This window comes from Dreissena polymorpha, chromosome 8 (genome assembly GCF_020536995.1).
Source record: "Dreissena polymorpha isolate Duluth1 chromosome 8, UMN_Dpol_1.0, whole genome shotgun sequence".
NCBI classification, from domain to species: domain Eukaryota; kingdom Metazoa; phylum Mollusca; class Bivalvia; order Myida; family Dreissenidae; genus Dreissena; species Dreissena polymorpha.
This window is the reverse complement of record NC_068362.1, coordinates 39,112,759-39,127,904: the sequence shown is the minus strand read 5'-3', so window position 1 is coordinate 39,127,904 and position 15,146 is coordinate 39,112,759. Positions and strand designations below refer to the sequence as shown.

At 34.7% G+C, this 15,146-nt stretch overlaps 1 protein-coding gene across 21 annotated transcripts in view; it reads right to left on the bottom strand.

The window, feature by feature from the left end:
• The window catches only part of LOC127840885 (uncharacterized), a 178,864-nt gene that overhangs the window by 133,908 nt on the left and 29,810 nt on the right, over positions 1 to 15,146 (bottom strand). For all 21 annotated transcript variants that reach the window (XR_008030618.1, XR_008030617.1, XM_052369334.1 and 18 more), the window contains exon 2: positions 2,457 to 5,036. Coding sequence is in view for 19 of the 21 variants with exons in the window: in XM_052369334.1 (XP_052225294.1) it covers positions 2,457 to 4,894 (2,438 nt within the window). In the remaining 2 variants the exon portion in view is untranslated. The remainder of the gene's footprint in view (positions 1 to 2,456; positions 5,037 to 15,146) is intronic.

Below are 15,146 nucleotides of genomic sequence, written 5' to 3'. Positions count from 1 at the left end.
TCCCCTGTATATAAGATATAATAGTGCATTACCTCCCCTGTCCTGCTTATATTTATATTAATCAACAAAATTAAACATTAACACAATATTTTTAATATACAAAATATACAAAAAATCTCATATTCTGATAATATTTTTACTGATCCACTTTATTTTACTCAAATGATGATGTTTAATTGGACTGATAATTATAGATTTAGGATTACAGACCAGATGCTTCAGATATATTGTTCAGAGTTCGCCCTGTTGGCCGCGTATATGCGTTCTTGAGTTATCATCCAAAAACCATTTTACTATTTCGGGTCACTGTGACCTTGACCTTTGACCTAGTGACCTCAAAATCAATAGGGTTCATCTGCAAGTCATGATCAATGTACCTATGAAGTTTCATGATCCTAGGCCCAAGCGATCTTGAGTTATCATCCGGAAACCACCTGGTGGACGGACCGACCGACAGACCGACCGACATGTGCAAAGCAATATACCCCCTCTTCGAAGGGGGGCATAAAACCATCATTCTTCTTTCTTCTCAAATTTGCAAAAACAGCTTATTAAATGACCTGGAGTCTGGGAAAAACTTGGCTTGATGCATGTACATAAATTGTTGTCCCAGATAAGCCTTTGCAGTCCAGTTAGGCTATTCAGGGAATTGCAGTCCAGTTAGGCTATTCAGGGAATTGCAGTCCAGTTAGGCTATTCAGGGAATTGCAGTCCAGTTAGGCTATTCAGGGAATTGCAGTCCAGTTAGGCTATTCAGGGAATTGCAGTCCAGTTAGGCTATTCAGGGAATTGCAGTCCAGTTAGGCTATTCAGGGAAGCCTTTGCAGTCCAGTTAGGCTATTTAGGGAATTGCAGTCCAGTAAGGCTATTCAGGGAATTGCAGTCCAGTTAGGCTATTCAGGGAAGCCTTTGCAGTCCAGTAAGGCTATTCAGGGAATTGCAGTCCAGTTAGGCTATTCAGGGAATTGCAGTCCAGTTAGGCTATTCAGGGAAGCCTTTGCAGTCCAGTTAGGCTATTCAGGGAAGCCTTTGCAGTCCAGTTAGGCTATTCAGGAAAAACACTTTTCATGTAGAAGAGACTTAAAACAAAAAATTCCATAAAAGCCAAAAGTGTTGTCCCATCACAGTAAGTATTATGTGAAGATGGAATAAGACATCAATTTGGGAATAAATTTAGTTTTTTTAACAGCGCATAATAAATATGCAGCTTAACAAGTTGTATTTATTTAGTTTTACAACTTATCATTAAAATATAAACTTGCATATATAATAACATCATTTAAATTGATTTTACTACAAAACTAGATGTTTTATGGATTTTGTAAAAATCCTAATAAAATGAAACTGTGTCCATGCGGCGCATGAACACAGTTTAAAAATAAAGTTCAAATTATAAAAAACAATCACTGTTAACGAATAAGTCACAAAAATTGCTTATAAAGCTTGAAGTATATATAAAATAGTACAAAAATAAATTCAGATCATGAAATGAATAGTTTTGTTTGAGAAAATCACCAAAATGATGCCCATTCCCAGTTCAATGTCTTATTCCCAATTCACATCATACAGTGTTCCCCTGATTAGCCTGTGCCGACTGACACAGTACATTACGCATTATGCATTATGCCCAGTTTTCCCAGAGCAGGGCTCAGATGATGCACAAACCTCAAACATTTTAGAAATTTATTTTATGCTTTCCTGTGGTTTATAGAGAAATATCAGTGAATTAAAACTAATAATTTCACTGTTTCAAACAATGAAAATTATCAGTGAAAATTATCGATAATTTTCACTGTTTATGTAAAATGATGTCTTTTTTTTTTGACGAAATGACGTCATTTTCCCAGCGAAATTCTTTAGCTAAACTCTTTAACAATGTATATAAACTGTGAAAAAAGGCATTAAATAAAAAGAAAATTTGTTGGGTTCGGTGGATTACTCGTGATCATATAAAATATATATTTTCACTCGAGGCTGCGATCCACTGAATGCAACAAATACCCTCTATATAAATATTATTTAACAAAAGGGCAATACCTATGATGAGGATAAATGCTTATTTGTTGAGAGTCTCTGTGAACAACTTTGTTAGTTTAAACTGTTTGTGTTAAACAGCAAGGACTATAAAAGAAACATCACAAATTAGTAATTACATGAACAGAACATCATTAGTAATATTCAAAGAAAACAAACTCAAAAAAGACGAATTAAAACGATTCTATCCAATCGTTATAACATCTACACAAAAATAATTGAGCCTCGATCTGCAAAAAAGGGAGCTTTACGCACGAGCGTAGTGTTGTCCCAGATTAGCCTGTGCAGTCTTCATAGGCTAATCAGGGACAACACTTTCGGCTTAAACTGGATTTTTGTTATAAAGAAAGACTTTTAAAACAAATTCACATGCATAAGGATCCTTGAGCAAGGCTAAATTTCTGCATAGTATCTGTACTTACTCAGTATCTGCGCTGTCCGATTGTTCCACCGTCTGCTTTGGTAGCTTCTTCTCAACCCCAGACTTCTGACCCATAATGACGCCGTCCGCAACCGGAATATCCACCTCAAACTGGTGTTGCTTGGTGGTCACAGCCATAGTGATTCTTTCCAGGCGATCAAAGATGGACTGTCTGGAGGATAACCCGTCAACATTTCCCGTTTTCGAGACCAAAAAACCAATAGGTTCGCTAGATTGGCCAAGTGTGTAAGCTTTTTCATTCTTTGATTTTTCAAGTTTGACAGGAATCCTATCACAGCTGTCTGATGGACTGTGCCTTATATCTGCACAGTTTTGTCCAGCAGGAATACTTATGCTTACATTCAGTTCCTCTAGTAGTAATGGCCCTGGGGTAAAATTTCCAACTGCACTTACGGGCCTACCTTTGCGCAGCATTTCTTGCTTGCGTATCCATTCCCTGACCTTTCTTTCACTTTTACTGATGTTTTTATCCTCTCTTACCTCATAGCCTTTAGTGTCTTGGTAATTTAATGAGCTAGAACTCCGTCTGCTTGTTCTAGGTGTCCCAGACCTAACTGTTTTCTTATTGATGTGATTTATTTCATCATCGGCAAGTTGACTGTTTCGTGAACAAGGCCTCTGGTTACCAGGCTCATGTTTCAGACTCCTAACATCTTCAGTATTCAACTTGCCATCATCCATATCTTTATATTCTTTACCCTGAGCTTTGACTTTCAACTTCATTTTAGCCTTATCTTTCTCTGGAGTAAGACTTGACCCAACAAAGCTACCAACATTTGTTTGCTTTTCATCTTTATGATCAAATGTTCCCATACTTTCCACATTCACACCTTTTTCAATGCCTTCCAGTCTGTATGTTCGTGTTTTGTAAACTTTAGTTTTTCCCACAGAAACTTGACAGTTAAACAATGGAGCACTCATTGGCCTGCCAGAAGGTTCGTAGAATGGAGCATTGCTCTGAACACTTCTCACTGACTGGTTCAACTCATTTGTTTGAGTCTCTTTGCTCTCCAATCTAGAATCTGGTCTTTCTACATTGTTATCCATATCAAGTTCAGCCTTTATTTCACCTTTCCCTGAACTTGTGATTATCTTTCTACCACTACCAGCATGCAATAGCTCTAAATTAGATTCTTGTAATTCTTTACTCACACCATTATTTTCTACATGCTTATTTCTTTCAGACAGTCTTTCTTTTAAAATTTGTAAATCTTCTCTAGTTATTCTACCCGTGACTTCATTTGTAGAAAATATATCAGCACTTTGAACTTTCCTCCTTCTTTGATCTTTTCCATACTCAGAATTTCGACCTAATTTAGAAGTTTCAAGAAACTCTGCTTCTGTATCATGGTTTTCTTTCAAGGAATCACTCCTTGATACCATTACCCTTTTCCTCCTTGTCCTGTACTCATCATAATAGGCTTTTCTGTCAGATATATCTTTAAAATCCAAGGCCTTTCTGTCAGTTATATCTTTCAAGTCTCTTCCCTTACTAATGATGGACCTAAGAGCAGCAAGTTTATCTGTAAAATCTAATTCCTGAGCGAGTGGTCCTACATCATCCTCTATTTCTTCTTTTTCAAAGTCCAGCCTTCTTCTAACTTCCATTAATGGCTTATCCTGTTTTATCTCATGTGTTGAATCCTTCCTTTCTACAACATCGTCTGCTACACTACTTGAACGTTGCCTGTGAACAAGGTAAGTCAATTCTTGTTTTTGAGTGGAAATCACTTTATGATTTTTCGTTGCTGAGGGGGAAGATCGTTTATATTTTTCAGTACTTTCAGATCTTCTAATATTCGGAGATTCTCTATCCTTTCTAGAAGTTTTCTCAGGCTTTTCAGATGCATGCACTTGGCCATTAGATATATCACTGGCAAAATGAGTTTTTCTCTCTGATTTCTCAACGTTTGTTAATTCACGTTTTATAAGAACACGAGGCTTGCTTTTCTTTTCACCAGCTACCTCTCTCCTTCTGTGGTTTTCACTTTCAGCTGAAGGAGATTTGTTGCTTGTTATTGAAAACCTTTGTTCTGCATGTATGTCTTTTCCTAATACATTATGCCTTTCTAATCCATTACTTTTGTACTCCAGACGCTGATTGAGATGGAAATCTTTTGTTTCACTTTTACATCTTCGACTATCAATAAATTCTCTCTTCTTTATATCAGAGTACTTATGAGAGCTTCTTACGTGTATCGCAGAGGGTTGTTGATCAGATTTAGCCACAATTTCTGGGTGAGGAAACGCTCTAAGAGGGGTGACTAAGATTTTCTTAGATTTAGGTTTGTTACTTTCAGAAGCTTCTTTTCTCTTTTTGGCAGCTAATTTCACACTTTCATACTTGGAATAGTCATCGCCAGCATTCAGGCTCAGCAGCCTTGACACCTGTACAGCATCATAAACTGTGTCCCCCATTTTAAGCTAACAATGGACTTCAGCCATGACTAAAATGGACCATCACATTTCACTGCCAGTCGCTGGTAATTTTTTCCTATTGACAACATCTGACTGGCTATCTCTCAGCAGCATCTACTCCAGTTCATTCCATCAAAACATTCTGAAAATAGCCAAACATGAAAAATGAATGTAAACATGTTGTTTTCTTCATTGACAGCAATAACTGCAATTAAGAGAGCACTATTCATATACAGAGAAGAGTTTGCTTAAGTTTTTGCTAATTGCGGAAACTTTGAGCCGATATCAAAGTTTTATTACAAATCCTTGGAATTAAGTAAAACTACAAGGTTTGTGAGCCAGATTTTCGGGTTATAATGCTCTTACAACACCAATGGTCAACGTTTCTGGCTAGCTTATTAATGCTTCAGTCAACAAATTGACAACAGAGTGGTTGGCAAATGCTTACATACATATGTACCTTTTGTTAGATATACAAATGACTTCCAAATCAAGTTAATGATATTGCTATTTCCTTGACTTTGTTTCCAACTTTGTCCTTCCCTTTGTAACAACCCTCTTTACACCTTTAATGCTTTAATTAAATAATGCGACCATTAACGGATTAAGATCGATTATTATCAACATTATTATTATCAACACTGAAAAACTTTACTAGACTAATCAAGCAGAAAATAATTGACAGGTTTTATATAAAAATCTCTTCAACTGATCCTAATAATTTCTCATTCCTTTTGAACTTAAGGGTTAAGTGATTAACAGCAGATTTTAATCTCATTTATGTGACTATTTTTGTGACATTTAAAATTTACAGGTTATGAAAACCGTGATCAAATTATAATGAAGAGGGCCACAGACCATGTGACGCTCACCTGGCATAAATATGTTTAGAGCAGGTAGTGTTCACAAGATTTTATTATAGAGATATAACGAAAAATTCCCACACTCATGGCATATTTTGCAATGTTCCGGAATCATTTCCAGGATATGAACACAACACCTATTTTTTGTTCTGAGCAAATTTCAAGATAATTGGGTAAAAATGTTAACCACTAGAGTTTGTACCATGTTTCACAACTACAACAATGTAATAACTCTAAGTTTTAGGAGACTAGTAAGTTTTCAGAAACCAAGATTTCTTTATATTAAACATGACTAAAAAATTTTGAGTTTTGACAGGGCCCTCGAAATTCGGCCCCATTCCCCCCTTAAAATAGTGTACTTTTTTCCCCTTTTTCAGCTAAAAATTCCCCCCTCCTTTTTTTTTTTTACTTTTATACCTTTGTTGCCAGCTGGTATCATGCTATTAACCTTTCATTAAATTTATATTTATGTAAATTACATTAAAATATAGCAATTTTAAGTGTTGAATGGTTGGTGAAAAGATCTTCTAAAATTCCCCTTTTCGCCCAAAACTACGCATTCCTCCATCTAAGGGCCCTGGCCCCAATCCCCCAAAGTGTAGCAAGGGCCCTGTTTGAATTTATCTCACAATTCTACCTACTTGCCTTAATCCAGTGCCACATCACACATGGAGATGCGAGAAGTTGGTGGACCATAACATGAGCTATTTGGGTCAATTGGTATCAGGTTAAATGTATACCACTTAGAGACAATGGCTTCATCCATCGACTAAAGGTTATGCAGTAGGAATAATTTTATTAATGAAATAAAGACTACACAGTTTTTGTTTTGCATCATTTTGGTATGATGTCTGTTAAGGCCAATAAAATCATAATCTTTTTGCTTTTGAAAATTATTGTTTTGTAAATTGATGCCAATTAATAGTTGAGTCATGTAATACAGTGTCCTGTTGAAAATGTGCTGTGACAAATAGGCTGCTATTGTATAATTGTCATAATTGAAGACATTAAAGACTAGCTGTGACAAATAGGCTGCTATTGTATAATTGTCATAGTTGAAGACATGAAAGACTAGCTGTGACAAATAGGCTGCTATTGTATAATTGTCATAATTGAAGACATTAAAGACTAGCTGTGACAAATAGGCTGCTATTGTATAATTGTCATAGTTGAAGACATTAAAGACTAGCTGTGACAAATAGGCTGCTATTGTATAATTGTCATAATTGAAGACATTAAAGACTAGCTGTGACAAATAGGCTGCTATTGTATAATGGTCATAGTTGAAGACATTAAAGACTAGCTGTGACAAATAGGCTGCTATTGTATAATTGTCATAGTTGAAGACATTAAACACTAGCTGTGACAAATAGGTTGCTATTGTATAATTGTCATAGTTGAAGACATTAAAGACTAGCTGTGACAAATAGGCTGCTATTGTATAATTGTCATAGTTGAAGACATTAAAGACTAGCTGTGACAAATAGGCTGCTATTGTATAATTGTCATAGTTGAAGACATTAAAGACTAGCTGTGACAAATAGGTTGCTATTGTATAATTGTCATAGTTGAAGACATTAAAGACTAGCTGTGACAAATAGGCTGCTATTGTATAATTGTCATAGTTGAAGACATTAAAGACTAGCTGTGACAAATAGGCTGCTATTGTATAATTGTCATAGTTGAAGACATTAAAGACTAGCGGTGACAAATAGGCTGCTATTGTATAATTGTCATAGTTGAAGACATTAAAGACTAGCTGTGACAAATAGGCTGCTATTGTATAATTGTCATAGTTGAAGACATTAAAGACTAGCTGTGACAAATAAGCTGCTATTGTATAATTGTCATAATTGAAGACATTTAAGACTAGCTGTGACAAATAGGCTGCTATTGTATAATTGTCATAGTTGAAGACATTAAAGACTAGCTGTGACAAATAGGCTGCTATTGTATAACTGTCATAGTTGAAGACATTAAAGACTAGCTGTGACAAATAAGCTGCTGTTGTATAATTGTCATAGTTGAAGACATTAAAGACTAGCTGTGACAAATAAGCTGCTATTGTATAATTGTCATAGTTGAAGACATTAAAGACTAGCTGTGACAAATAGGCTGCTATTGTATAATTGTCATAGTTGAAGACATTAAAGACTAGCTGTGACAAATAAGCTGCTATTGTATAATTGTCATAGTTGAAGACGTAAAAGACTAGCTGTGACAAATAGGCTGCTATTGTATAATTGTCATAATTGAAGACATTAAAGACTAGCTGTGACAAATAGGCTGCTATTGTATAATGGTCATAGTTGAAGACATTAAAGACTAGCTGTGACAAATAGGCTGCTATTGTATAATTGTCATAGTTGAAGACATTAAAGACTAGCTGTGACAAATAGGCTGCTATTGTATAATTGTCATAGTTGAAGACATTAAAGACTAGCTGTGACAAATAGGCTGCTATTGTATAATTGTCATAGTTGAAGACATTAAAGACTAGCTGTGACAAATAGGCTGCTATTGTATAATTGTCATAGTTGAAGACATTAAAGACTAGCTGTGACAAATAGGCTGCTATTGTATAATTGTCATAGTTGAAGACATTAAAGACTAGCTGTGACAAATAATCTGCTATTGTATAACTGTCATAGTTGAAGACATTAAAGACTAGCTGTGACAAATAGGCTGCTATTGTATAATTTTCATAGTTGAAGAAATTAAAGACTAGCTGTGACAAATAGGCTGCTATTGTATAATTGTCATAGTTGAAGACATTAAAGACTAGCTGTGACAAATAGGCTGCTATTGTTTAACTGTCATAGTTGAAGACATTAAAGAGTAGCTGTGACAAATAGGCTGCTATTGTATAATTGTCATAGTTGAAGACATTAAAGACTAGCTGTGACAAATAGGCTGCTATTGTATAATTGTCATAGTTGAAGACATTAAAGACTAGCTGTGACAAATAGGTTGCTATTGTATAATTGTCATAGTTGAAGACATTAAAGACTAGCTGTGACAAATAGGCTGCTATTGTATAATTGTCATAGTTGAAGACATTAAAGACAAGCGGTGACAAATAGGCTGCTATTGTATAATTGTCATAGTTGAAGACATTAAAGACTAGCTGTGACAAATAAGCTGCTATTGTATAATTGTCATAGTTGAAGACATTAAAGACTAGCTGTGACAAATAGGCTGCTATTGTATAATTGTCATAGTTGAAGACATTAAAGACTAGCTGTGACAAATAGGCTGCTACTGTATAACTGTCATAGTTGAAGACATTAAAGACTAGCTGTGACAAATAGGCTGCTATTGTATAATTGTCATAGTTGAAGACATTAAAGACTAGCTGTGACAAATAGGCTGCTATTGTATAATTGTCATAGTTGAAGACACTAAAGACTAGCTGTGACAAATAGGCTGCTATTGTATAATTGTCATAGTTGAAGACATTAAAGACTAGCTGTGACAAATAGGCTACTACTGTATAACTGTCATAGTTGAAGACATTAAAGACTATGATTCAATAACAAACAACTGTATTTGTTATAAAGTCTTTTGATTACAACTATATTTTAACAATCACAATTATGGTAATATACAAATGTTTACCTAGTTCAACCATCAGAAAGCATTTATTATCTTTCAGTGTCAAATATTAACAATTACACTATATATGCCTCTACCGTAAAATGATACCTGTAATTATCATTCTTTATAAAAATTAAAATCTAGTCTTGACTGCATTACTGATAAAGGGTATGTAATTAACATATGCTTTGACTGCATTGAAGAAAAAACAAACTGCCCAAAAAATCTATCTCTACCAAAATAAATACAATTAGGTAATTCATATCTATAAAATGACAAGTTTAATAACATGTTTATGCATTAATGTACATCAAAGACTTTAAAAATTGAGATAAAATCAAACAAATGCATTTATAATAACCAAAGGCTTTAGAAAAATACAACTTCCTGACAGATTTTCTTAACAGTTTTATAAAGTGCATGATAATCATTACCAAAAACAAATTTGGTTGCAGATTTTCTAACTAAATTCCAAAGTAAGTCTCTTGAATCCATGTGTTTATCTTAATAATCTATGAGAGGTAAAATACAAATTAGCCAGGACTACAGTATCAGTTCCTGAACCCTTCAGTATTAGTTGAAAGACTTCTTATGTATAACTGAAGACATACAGGGTACAAGCAAACATACTCCAAGATTAGCGCTTTGCATGCTGGGAAATTTGTCGTCTGCTAAAATGTCGTCTGCAGAATTTCTAAAATTAGCATTTTCTTCGATTTTTTTCAAAGAATACTATCAGAACAGCAAACAGTTTGGATCCTGATGAGACGCCACGTTCTGTGGCGTCTCATCTGGATCCAAACTGTTTGCAAAGGCCTTTAAAATCCGGTTCCCGCACTAAAAGGGTTAGCGCCAGGTTTAAGCAAACATTCTGATTAAAAGCTGACTATGGAATCTGGAAATGTTTATATTTTGGCATGAAATTCAACAATTCGTAAAAATGTAAACACCGGTATATAACTACATTTTCTGTTTCCATCTTCAACTTTGAAAGTAAAAAGTTAATGGGCCTAATTAGCTCCGATCTACAAGCACTTGAACACTGGACTGTCAATAAATGGATCAACATCAACAAATGCTTGTTAAAAAAAAAAAGCTCAAATAAAATACTTCAACCGCTAAACAATACATTTTTGTACCAGCAGCAAGTAGCTTATATTAAAGTCATGTTAATATGATAAAGTGTTTGTGCAGAGTTTCTGAAAAACTGGGCTAAATGCATGTGCGTAAAAGTTATCCTAAATTAGCCTGTGCAGTCAGCACTAATCAGTGATGACACTTTCTGCCTTAACTGGAATTTTGTTAAAAACAGAGTTCCTTTCAACGAATAATTGCATTATACAGAAAGTGTTGTCCCTGAGTAGCCTGTGGGCCCTGCACAGGCTACTCTCTGATGACACTATGACTTCATGCATGATTATTTGGTCACTCTGATGACACTATGACTTCATGCATGATTATTTGGTCACTCTGATGACACTATGACTTCATGCATGATTATTTGGTCACTCTGATGACACTATGACTTCATGCATGATTATTTGGTCAGAACAAATATACTATAATTTGTTTATAGGCAGTTCTTCATGCTGCATACAAACTAACAACTGACCCAGCACCCCATGGGAAAATATGGGTCTCTTGCCATATGTAGCCAGTATAGCTCCAGACTAGCCTGCACATTCATGCAGTCTGGTAAGGAGCTACCCTGTCTGCTTATATTAGACCATGAAACCTTACATGCCTTAACCCTTGGCATGCTGGGAAATTTGTCTTCTGCTAAAATGTCGTCTGCTGAATGTCTAAAATTAACATTTTCTTCGATTTCTTTTCCAAGAATACTATCACAATAGCAAACAATTTGGATCCTGATGAGACGCCATGTTCTGTGGCGTCCCATCTGGATCCAAACTGTTTGCAAAGGCCTTTAAAATTCGGTTCCAGCACTGAAAGGGTTAACCCTTTACCACTAAGACAAGTATTTTTACGCATTTGTTGTCCCATAGAAAGTTAAATTAAAAGACCTTCATTACTCAATTGAAGTTAGAAAGGCTTCATTTCCAACCCTAAGTTACTGATGAGCAGCAAACAGCATAAGACCTGAACAGACTGCAAGTTACTCGCAGGCTGTTCTGGTTTTATGCTGTTTGCACATAACCATTTTCACTTTGCTTTAAAAGTCAAAAAAGGTTAACCCCTTCATGCCTAGCGTGTAGAAAAAGGCCTTGGCAAACAGCGTAGACCCAGATGAGACGCCGCATGATGCGGCGTCTCATCAGGGTCTGCGCTGTTTGCTTAAAGGAATTTCTGTAAGAAATATTCTAAATATAGAAATAAATATACTAGACATCCCTTATTTTGGAAATAAATTGATCCAATGTAAGGGAGAGTCCACTAGGCATAAATGGATTAATAGCAGTCATGGTAGCTCGATCATGATCAGCCTGCGCACATTTGCTGACTGGCCTGAATCTACACTAGCTGTATATGGCATGTCACCCAGCTTTAAATTATGCAGGTCAGATTAGTCCACTTTCTACAAAAACCAAACCAAGGCAAGCATTAACAATTCAACTGTAATTGATATCGTTAGCATATTAAAAGATTATACCAACTAATCTGTTTATGGGTCGCGCTATGTTGTGCACTGCTTATGCCACAATATTTTATATAAGCGCTTTGTTATCACCACACTGTTCTATGTTGTGCAAGGTTGAGCATTACAAGCAGTTAATCATGTTGCAATATAACATAGCAGTATTTAGAACAACTTCAAAATTCAGATTTGTTGACACTTTCATTTTGTTTTCATTAATTTATATTACATTATTAATTTATACTTTTTGGATAAGATGCTTTAAAAACATAACAAACAAGCAAATTTGTAGAACTGATATCCCCGCATATTAAATTTTGTTTATGGATAGGAGCAGATCACATGATGCAGGGCTCAACATTAACGGTTGTCCGATTGCCCCTGGCAAGTAAAAGTTGGGTCCGGGTAAGTTATTTTATAATCTAGTTGTCCCCCCAGGCAAGTGCAAAAAAAAAAACACAAAGAAAAACGTGTGTTTCTGTGATTAAATAGTACAAATAATCACAAACAATTTTCCAAATGCACAAATTTACCTCAGCAATTGTTGTTTGCGGAAGTCAGAACTAAATACGCATGGTGCGCATGCATTTCAAAACTTATTTTAAGAAATGCCGTAAATGGCTTGGGATTCCAAACATCGGCTTTCAAGTGCTATTGTGTTTATTTTTTTATTACTATTCAGTTACAAAAACATTGTTGTCACGAAGAAAACTACTATAGAATATAACTACATAAAAACAACAACAAAAAACTTTGGTATATATATATTTCATTTTTTGCAACATACATTTTCAACAATATTTTGCTTTACGTGAATTGACATTTTAGTTATGGTTCTCGGATGTTTACAGTTCTGTTAGCAGACGAGAAATGTCTAGTTTATTTAGCTTCGGCTTACAAGTAACTGTAAGTTTCAGCACAATCCAACGAAAAATGCACAGAAAAATCATCTGAAAGTGCCAAAAAGTATTAATTGACGAGAAAACGCACCTTTTTACCAAAATGGAAAAGTGAGACAAAGACGTGGAGGAGAAGGACTAATTATTTCATGAATAATCAATCATTGGCACAAATCCACATTTAGACTATAATTAAACTTTAATCGCTGTAATCATTTTGTTAATTGTGCAAAAATAAAACAGGTTTTGTGGTGTATCATTTTGATCTTTATTAAAAAATATGAGGTTAACAGTTAATGTGATATTTCATGTTTCAGGGCAAAAAGCTTTACGGTCAGGGCAAGTAGATTTTCTAAGCACTTGCCCGGTAGGGCAAGTTGGTTTTTAGGTTAATGTTGAGCCCTGTGATGTATGGTAAAATTGTAACAAAAAAACAACAACAAAGGGCAAATACTCTTATCTAAGAAAGTATAGGGTTATGGTTCTTGTGCATGGCATATTTCTTTGTTGATATCTATATACACATGAAATTTCATGTTGATATTTTATATAGTTTCTGAGATATATAGCCCGGAAAAGTTTGTGACAGATGGACACATGAACAGACAGACAGACAACCGGGCTTACAGAAAATAGCAAATCTATATCCCTCCGCCTTTGGTGGGGAACGATAACTTCTTTTAAATGTAAACAGTCCTTTCAAAATAAGCAAAATGAGATGGACAGGTAAGCAACTAGGGTTACTAATTGAATGTGTCTTTTATCAAGTACAATTTTACCAGTATTCATCAATTAAAATATTCTGATTTATGTCAACAATATTATAAAATCAATGTTTGCATAACTATCAAATATAATCAAATTATACAAACAAAAATTGTGCATTAATCGGAGCGTCTATCAAACCAGAATGATCAATTGTTTATAGAATAAATACTTACTACACAATTTATACTGAATGAATAAATCCTACCAAGGTTACACAACATTTCCACAAATAGCCAGGTCTTGCCGAAAAACAATATATAAAGACCTTGATTATAATTATAAATAATTTTATTCAATTTAAAATCATTAAATTATAAAATGAAGTTGGAGCCAAATGCCCAACATGTAATGCAAAAATTGCATGTTTTTGGTTTTATTTCTTATCAAACCATAAAACTTACATTCAACTTTTCATACATAAATACTTCTATTTTTTAAACTAAACACTTAGAAACATACTCAAAATCCATTATTTTTTATGTTGATTTTAACTGAACTGTAGTTCAAGTATTTGTGTCTAGTTTTCTGTCCACATCAGTTGCTGCTGTTGTCATGGTGATAACACCAATGCAAATTTATGATAGATTATCTAATCCTGGGGACAATCCTATAAAAGAAACCATTTCAATTAAGAACACATAGAGAGCCAGTAATGAGCTAGCGTGATTACCATAGCAACCAATAATGAATCAAAAGCAAATGACAAAATACCCTTCAAGTTATGCTGAAGCTAATACTGAGTTACTTAATTGTCAATAATGACTTCTACTTGATCAAACAAATGCAAATGTACATTATTAAGGTTTTTGCATGCAGAAACTCAAAATAACACAAAACCATGTATCTAACTGAAACTAACAGAACAATTGTGTAGCTTTCTGTTGTGATGTTATTTTAACCCTTTCCCAATCAGAGTCAAAGTGAAAATGTCTATGTGCAAACAGCATAAAACCAGAACAGCCTGCGAGTAACTCACAGTCTGTTCAGGTTTTATGCTATTTGCTGCTCATCAATATCTAAAGGTTGGATATCAAGCATTTCAAACTTAAATCTATCGATAAAGGTCCTTAATAAAATTAGGAGCAAAGTGAAAATGGCTTTGTGCAAACAGCATAAAACCAGAACAGCCTGCGAGTAACTCACAGTCTGTTCAGGTTTTATGCTGTTTGCTGCTCATCAGTAACTCACAGTCTGTTCAGGTTTTATGCTGTTTGCTGCTCATCAGTAACTCACAGTCTGTTCAGGTTTTATGCTGTTTGCTGCTCATCAATATAATCTAAAGGTTTAAGAAATGAAGTCTTTTAAACTTAAATCTAGTAAGAAAGGTCCTTAATCAGTGCCCTAAATAAGCTGCGTATCTGCGTCTTTCAGCCTATTAAAATGTTTAAAAACGCAAAGAAATACAATATCATGCGTATTGAAAACGCAACCAATTTGACTTCATAATATGCAAATTCCTAAAACTCGATGCGTACGATACAATAGCTTCAATAAAAAATTCTTTGCTCATTTTCGGTATATCCTCTTTG